Genomic DNA, 8,295 nt, shown 5'->3' on the forward strand with positions numbered 1-8,295 from the left:
ACAGAAGACAGGTGGAGAGGGAGAGATATAGAGAGAAGCAGAGAGAGAGGGAAAATTAGATATTTGTGAGAATATTTCATATTTGCTGGGGAGGTAACAGAGATCAAATCTAGATTGTGTACGGTATACATTACACTCTTCAAGCTGGGCCCTGAGAGGTACTTTGATTTCTCTGCCAACTTTATCCCGGCTGGCGAACGCCTCCACAACCCGAAACCCGACGATGCAGCAGATGTGGCTCTCCCTGCTGTCCGGCCTTTGCCTCCACTTGGTTTTATTCTGCAGCGCAGAGGAAGGCCTGGAGTTCCCCAACTTCGACGGCAGGGACAGGGTGCTGGACGTCAGCGAGCGCAACTACAAGAAGGCTCTGAAGAGATACGACCTGCTGTGCCTGTTCTACCACGAGCCGCTGCCGGCCAGCAAGGGCCTGCAGAAGCGCTTCCAGATGACAGAGCTGGTGCTGGAGGTGAGGAGGAGGAGAGCCGGAGGAGTTAAAAGATGGTCCTTTAGACTCTTTCTACATTTTAGAGATAGAACTTTCTTTTCTTAATGGTTGGTAAATCATTTGTTAGTGCTTTTGGGTTGCCAGGTTGTGAAAATCCCTTTGGAAGTGCCTTTCTATGTGGTGATAATGCAGTTTTAAATGTTAGTAATCCATTAATAAATCATTGTTTTGTCAATTTGAATACGCTGTTAAGTCTGCAGGTGTAAATGTGAAAAGGTAATCAATAAATGGCTTTCGGTCTAACCAGTCAAAGAGATTTATCACAGACTGGAAACCCATTAGTTGTTTTTATTAATGGTTTATAAGTAATCTTATGAAATCAGAATATGAAATATCTCAACAACTATTTGATGGACTGCCTGCCGTGGAATTAAAATGGACATTTCCTGAATCCTGCTCTTCGTGAGCTGACAGCCGGTCCAAAGTTTTTCATTGTTAGCTACACATACATCCTTCCAAATAATTTCATTTTCTAGGTACGCAACACCTGAACGGTGCCCAGAAGACGTCATTACTGATCAAAGATGTGTGCGTTGTGACGTACACCGCCCTGATATATCTGAGGCTGCTGGCGAGCTACAGCTCAAATCCCAGAGGGGTCACACTGCCTCGCTCATTTGACTCTGACCTGTCACAACAAGTCATAGCAGAGTCAGTGGTCCTCCCCTGGTTGGAAACAGACACTGAACGCCTCGGTCGTCCTCTGTCTGCTTCAAGTGGAGATGGATTCACTGCTGTTTTACCTGCACAAAGCAGTGACTTTAATCCCAACATGTGCCCTCCTCTGCGCTTCACATGTATCCAGGGATTGTTTCTAGGCCACTCTGCTAATTAGAGCTCGTTCCCAAAACTCTTCACTATCTGGCTGTGAACTAGAAAGAACTACTCGCATCCCTTCCTGTCGTATTCATGAGATGAAAGTATGAGACAAGAGGATCTGTAATGAAAAGATGTAGTGACGGAGAAAGCAGCAGCAGCAGCTGTGGATGCCAGCTCAAATACACCGCATAGAAAGTAGACGTTTTCATCCCCGACTGATCCACAGATTCTCTATTCAACGGTTAAAGCGATTTCATTTTCAAGGATACAGACGGTCACAAGTCTTGACTGCAAAGTCTGCTTGGGAAACGTCGTCACTCAGAAGACTTTCCAATGCTTTTTAATGACCGTGCGCCCCTTTCACAGGGTACTGACCCCCATGTTGGGAACCACTGACCCATGTCGGCCTCAGTGTCACACTCCCTGCTGTGAGGAAGTGTGGTGCAAGTAACACCCACTAAATCTCTTTATGGAACTGAAATTATTTATTTATTTAATAATTAAATAAAATACATAACAAATAAAATAAAATAAAATAAAGTAAAATAAAATAAAAGGTAATTAAAGCCCCCAAATTAATGAATGTATCTGGATAGAATAACTATACTTAATTTAGCCATCATGAATGACTATGAAAAGGATGTGTTGATAAATCAGTGGAGCTGTCCGTGGTGCTGAACTAGCAGACAGCTTTTTAACTCCAACTTTTTTTTACGCAATGCCATCGCTAACATGCTGAGTTACACTAGCGTGACAGCATGCTAACATTAGCTAATTAGCCCTCAACACCCTTTACATTTAAATGTGGTATCATTTGGACAGTGACTAAGATCCTTAGCGAGGTGGTTCTGAATGTGTCGCACAGTGACAAAGTGCAATGTCGATTTGTAGCAGCGTTTTAAAATCATGTCCTCAAACTTTACAACAGGTGTGACACACGTGAGGTCGTTTTTGTTCAAACTCAGGCAGCTGTATGTCAGAACTTTCTCTGGTTGAACACAGATTAATGTGTGGACCATCGTTTTGACATCCCTTTTCAACATGCGTCCCTCTTATTCTAGCAATATTTTAGATGGTAAACTGATTTAAAGTGCTGCTAAAATTTAGATCAGAGTCCCAAAACATCACGTACACTTGTGGTCACAGTCAGAGTTAAGATGTGCAATGATTTTCAATGATTGTACGCTGACTGACATTTGTCTGTGTGACCGCCCAGCTCACAGCTCAGGTCCTGGAGAACAAAGACATCGGTTTTGGGATGGTGGACTCCCAGAAGGATGCCAAAGTAGCCAAAAAACTGGGTATGAGTCCTTATTCCACAGTATCAGTTGCATTTCTGTGAATGCTGAATGTCTGGACTCAGATTTAGCTTCAGTAAAATCCTGTCCCTATGCTTCCTTTCGCTAAAACGTGAAGCCCTGTAATGAGCTTTCTTAAACTCACACACTCCTGCTGTTTAATTAGGTCTGGAGGAGGTGGGCAGCTTGTACGTCTTCAAGGGCGACCGGGTCATCGAGTTTGATGGGGAGCTCTCAGCAGACACACTCGTGGAGTTCCTGTTGGATGTGAGTGAACAATCGGGTTCGGCTATTTAAAAGAATTCTTAATGTGTAATCTTGGCAGCCACTGAAAGAAGAAATCTTCAAGCAATTAACAGCTGCAGCCTCATGAAGGTAAAGGGATGTTTACATGAATACATTTTAAAGAATAGTTTGACAGATATATTAACCGGGAGTTTCATGCCGAGGAAAAATGAATGTGCCTCTCACTTCCGGAGCCAGCCATTCCCAATTTCCAAACTGTATTTGCCTATTCACGCTCTTGCGGAGAGGTAGATGTACATCAAATATTGAGACTACAGCCAGCAGCTGATAAGCTTAGCTTAGCATAAGGAGTGTAATCAGGGGAAACGGCTAGCCTGGCTCCGCATGAAGGTACAAAAGTTCTAAGCCTCGCCGAGAAAGCAGGTTTTCAAAATTTGTTGACCGTTTCTTAACAGTGAAAACCACTTACCTGTGTTATACCGCCCCCCAGGTGCTGGAGGACCCGGTGGAAATGCTCAACAACGCCATGGAGTTGCGGGCCTTCGAGAGGATGGAGGAGGACATCCGCCTCATTGGCTACTTCAAGGGAGAAGATTCACGTTAGTTTACCACCGAACCCGTGCCGGCGTCTATTTTACGTGATTTATCAATGCATTTGTGTTTCCATTAACAAGCATAAGGAGTGTGTGATGGGGTAAAAAAAAAAAATACATCTACACTGTTCCTCCGTCCTCTTAAGGTTGCCTCACTGTGTTCCCCAGACGCTGATGGGATCTAGAGGCTAATGGAGCTACATCACCATGCTAAAGGGAAACCTGATTCCAGACTGTGGTGCTCTCAATCCCACAAGAGCCTTTAAATAGCTTCTAGTTCTCTGTCTAATAGGTCAAACTGCAATTATAGTTCCTCTAGAAAAAAGAAATGGGAGAAAAAGTGAGAGAGGGAAGATGCTATCTGGTCCGATATGACAGTGGCATGAAGTTTCATTATGGAGCCCATTTCTGTCCAGAGATGGGTTGGTCCTTGGTCGTGACCTTGCTGGGAGCAGAGCCAGCAGCGCGTTACAAGCGTATAAAACTGTATTAAGGGAGACGTTGTTACTTTGGGCGAGGACGGTAGAATCATGATGGGAAATTGAATGAAGCGAGTGCGTTTCACCGCTTGCCTCCTCGATCACATACGGTAGATTTGGGCTGTGGATGTGAGCAGAATGGGAGTGATGAAGTCACACACTTGAATCTGTTTTTACTTTCTCTACTTCGGTTTCAGTCAGTTCCTTATCTCTCTCTCTCTCTCTCTCTCTGTCTCTCTCTCTCTCTCTCAGACTACAAAGCTTTTCAGGAGGCCTCGGAGCGTTTTCAACCTTACATCAAGTTCTTTGCTACATTTAATAAATCTGTAAGTCCTTATCTGTATTCATAGCGTCCTAATCCAAGGATCTCTGTTAAACCCACTTTTGATTCCTCTCACACTGCTTGTTAATACACTGTTATAGTCTTGACATTTGGGGATATAGACCTACACTCATTTGCTTTCTTGCAGAGAGTTAGCTCCTTTGTTTTTTCAAGTTTGAGCTTTTACTGTCAAACGCCTCATCAGAAAATACATTTTGGAGTTTTCCGCTTGTCGAGCTTTAACAAATAAATAATATCCCCCACCCGCTCATCATAGTGAAATCCTTCCCCGTCGTGTGTTTTTAAGGTAGCCAAACATCTCTCCCTCAAGATGAACGAGGTGAATTTCTACGAGCCGTTCATGGAGGAGCCGGCCATCCTGCCTGGCAGACCTCTGTCAGAGATGGACATCGTCGAGTTCGTCAACCAGCACAGAAGGTCGAATTAGATTGAAATCTTTTCAGGGTCACTTCAACGCCGTTAACACCTGGTTAAACATTTGCTCTTTACAGGGCTACTTTGAGGAAGCTCCGGGCAGAGAATATGTTTGAAACATGGGTGAGTAGTTTCGGTCTCAGAGTGTCTTAAGCGGTTTTGAGGTGCAGTACCGAATGTTTTTTTTAATTCCCAGGAGGACGACATGGACGGAATACATATTGTGGCGTTTGCAGAGGAGGAAGATCCAGGTCTGTGCCTTTGTTTCTCTTTCTGCAGTTGTTTCCCTCCTTATTTTCATGAGCACCTGAAGCTGAACTCAGGTTCTCTGTTCTGTCGTCCCCAGATGGCTATGAGTTCTTGGAGATCCTGAAAGACGTGGCAAGAGACAACACCAACAACCCAGAGCTCAGCATCGTCTGGATCGACCCCGACGACTTCCCTCTGGTTCTGCCTCATCATTCGCTTCATATCTCCAACAAGAGAATCAAATCAATTTGTCACTGATAAGTTGTCTAAGTTAACTTGTCTCGCCCCCTTCCAGCTGACAACTTACTGGGAAAAAACCTTCAAGGTGGACCTGTTCAGACCTCAGATTGGTGTGGTCAACGTCACAGATGTAAGTAGTGGTTCAAATCTTAAGACTTCACTATAGCGGATCAACCCACCTTGACTTTCTCGGTGCTCCCATGTGCCAGGCGGACAGCGTGTGGCTGGACATGTCCAACGACGAGGACCTGCCCACCCCCGAGGAGCTGGAGGACTGGATAGAGGACGTCCTGTCGGGGAGGGTGAACACGGAGGACGACGACGAGTCCGCCGACGACCAGGAGAACCCCGACAACTACGTCCCGGAGGACAGCTACGAGAGTCACGACCCAGATGAGGAAGACGACGGCGACGACTAACCGGAATGTCAAGGCAGTTCAGGGTCAGAAAACTGAACTCGTTTGCCACATTAGAACCACATCACTGACAAATTCTATTTTTTTGTCAGTGAAATTAAAAGGAAATGTATAGTCTCCCAAAAAATAAGTTTAAGTTGCTATGGCTAACGTGTTAGCAAACACATCCAGCATTAACATGTGTAGTCAAATGATTAATAAATATGTTAATATAAACATATTGATTATAAGCTTTAAGGTTGACGTAAGTGACAATATGAATTATGTGTGAGAATAAATGACAATGTTTTCTGTTCTTTTAGGTAGAAACAAAGCTTGAACTGTTGTTTTAGGATTAAATAAAAGTCCAGACGACCATGTGCACGTGTCTTAATGTGAACCACCTCTGCTGCTTTTCAAGGCGTGTATGTGAGACAGTTCTCCCCCTCATTAGGAAGGTCCAGACCGAGGCTCAAGACAACAGATTGGCACATTTCCTCCCTCGGTCAACAAGCGTGAATTATTCAAACGTCGGTGAATAATTCAGCATCATTATGCCTCCTAATGGGAGAAGGGACCTGGACGGGGGAGGCTGAGGGGGAGTTGGGGTGAGGATAAACTAGCGAGCGGACACACTCCTGCTGGACATGAATTAATAATACGGGGCCTTGCGAGAATCGCCATTTCCCCTGGAGGTGGATGTGATGCAGTGTGTCAACAGGATGTTTGTACCGCGGCGTGAGATTCAAACATAATCCACGCAGCCGCGTCTGAGGGAGGAGAGAGATGTGTGCGCGCATCTAAACGTGACCCGAGGCAAGAAGACGTGTCGCCATCTCTCCAGAGGGGGAGAAGAAACAAGGAAGCAGACGGTGTCACGGTGCAACCGGGGCCTTGAGGTGACATAATCCCTGTGATTGTCAAGTGTGGTGGTGTTTTACATGAGCGCTGACTAAAGGGAGGAAGGCAGGAGGACTGAAGTCTCACCTCCTCCTCCTCCTCCTCCTCTCTCGGAGAGAGGAAGGATGACAGCGTCAGGTTTAATACAAAATGAGCAAAGAGCGCAGAAAAAGACGGGCGCGAGACGTGTGGAGGTGTAGGTTTCTGTTCCAATCTAAAGCCGCTGGAAGGATTTCCTCTCACGTAGCCAAAGTCATTACCAAACTAATAGAGACGGGGGGATGAGGGGAAGGAAAACATTCCATTTAGATGCAAATGCCCTCATCTTCCTGAGGGGGGGGGGGGGGGTTCTTAAGACGAGGACAGATGAGTTCCGACAGGCCGGCCTCACGCTCGCGGAGGTTTGTTTTTGCAGCGCCTGGACACCAAACATTCATTTACCCGCAAGGCCGCTCTGACAGGCCGACGGCAAAGCCAATTACCTTTGAGCTTCCCGACAAGAAAAAAAAAAAAAGCCACCAAATCACAGCCAGACGAGCTGGAATGTGGCTCCGGCGTGACACACGGCAGGGCCGGGATGCGTAATGGGCAGCGACAGAGCAGAGTGCTGGCGTAGACGAGAAACGAGTGCATATGGAGATGCTGAGGAGGGAGTGTGGAACAATGGGGGAGAGGTAATGAAAGAGAAAGTAAAATGCCATGCAGTTTGATTGCCGGGAGAACAGGACAAATCCAAATCAGCAGTGGAAAACTTTGCTTTCTACGGGAGCCTAGAACGGTCACGGTCACAATAATCAGATAAAGTGGTAAAAAACACCTTAAAATGACAAAATAATGTTACATGTGCCCTTTAATTTGTACTCAACAGAGCTGTAATTATCAGTTAAATATGCCCTCAAAATCATGTTGAAAATATAACAATTGTTTTCGGTAAATAAAAGGAAAATATATTAATTTTAGAAGCTTAATACAAAAAGAGACAATAAAAAGCCTCAATAGACCAGAATGCAATGCAGCAATTAAAGGCACAGTGTTAAGGATTTGTTGGTGTCTAGCAGTGCGGTTGCAGATCGCAACCGACTGAATATCCCTTCACTCGCTCCAACGATTCTCATTTTCAGGTGATTATAGACGAATGAAAACATAGCTATGAATATCATATTTAATTTCTGCCAATCCCCCGACATCCTACACACTGGCCCTTTAAGCATGTTGGGTTTTGAGCACACAGTCCTCATTTTCACAAATACGTTTGGTGCCTTGAAAGTATTCACACACTAACCAGAGCCACCTTTTAACTGGAAGTGAAAACTTCATGCTCCAGAGGCATTCTGGGATATGTAGGAAAAAAGAGGAAAAAAGCAGTGAAGCACAAAACAAGGCCTCAAACTCATTTGTTTCCACATGGTCCCATACAGCAGCTTTTACAAATGTTCATAAAAATGTTTTTTTTTATTTTTATACAAACGCTAATACCTGTGAAAGTGAAACACGTCTTGCATTGCAATGTCACGTCATCATCACAGAGCTGTCCCGACAAAAACAGAGGATTTTTAACCCGGCAACAGCGTGGCAGACGGCGGTGATGTAGAGGGGGGGGGGGGGGGGCTGGTCGTGTGAACTGGAATGGCATACACACACACACACACACACACACATGCTTGTTTACATAAATAGTTACAGTGTAAAAACACAGTCACATTGGATCGTACAAAGTTCATCTGTCAGTAGGTACAAAATGTGACCAGAGCGTCAAATAAAGAAGTCGTTTTTTTTGTTTTTGCGTTCTTCCCAGGTGCTTTGACGGTTACAAG

At 44.9% G+C, this 8,295-nt stretch overlaps 1 protein-coding gene across 1 annotated transcript; it reads left to right on the top strand.

The window, feature by feature from the left end:
* The first annotated feature begins 223 nt into the window (after window positions 1–223).
* Window positions 224–5,850, top strand: LOC142952715 (calsequestrin-2-like). Its single transcript, XM_076094598.1, has 11 exons — window positions 224–466; window positions 2,541–2,625; window positions 2,789–2,889; window positions 3,359–3,467; window positions 4,193–4,266; window positions 4,570–4,700; window positions 4,775–4,820; window positions 4,894–4,948; window positions 5,044–5,144; window positions 5,242–5,316; window positions 5,396–5,850. Exons 1-11 carry the CDS (start codon window positions 224–226, stop codon window positions 5,603–5,605), a joined length of 1,230 nt encoding a protein of 409 aa, XP_075950713.1. The 3' UTR covers window positions 5,606–5,850.
* Window positions 5,851–8,295: the final 2,445 nt, after the last annotated feature.

The sequence above is a fragment of the Anarhichas minor genome, unplaced genomic scaffold (genome assembly GCF_050575085.1).
Source record: "Anarhichas minor isolate MPS153535 unplaced genomic scaffold, ASM5057508v1 ptg000018l, whole genome shotgun sequence".
In the NCBI taxonomy this organism is placed as follows: domain Eukaryota; kingdom Metazoa; phylum Chordata; class Actinopteri; order Perciformes; family Anarhichadidae; genus Anarhichas; species Anarhichas minor.

What these genes read in the sequence shown, in the direction of transcription:
- LOC142952715 (XM_076094598.1), top strand. Translation starts at nt 224, where the DNA reads ATGCAGCAGATGTGGCTCTCCCTGCTGTCCGGCCTTTGCCTCCACTTG. An exon ending in TGACAGAGCTGGTGCTGGAG is followed by an intron (nt 467 to 2,540) that starts GTGAGGAGGAGG and finishes GTGACCGCCCAG; the next exon opens with CTCACAGCTCAGGTCCTGGA. An exon ending in TCGTGGAGTTCCTGTTGGAT is followed by an intron (nt 2,890 to 3,358) that starts GTGAGTGAACAA and finishes ACCGCCCCCCAG; the next exon opens with GTGCTGGAGGACCCGGTGGA.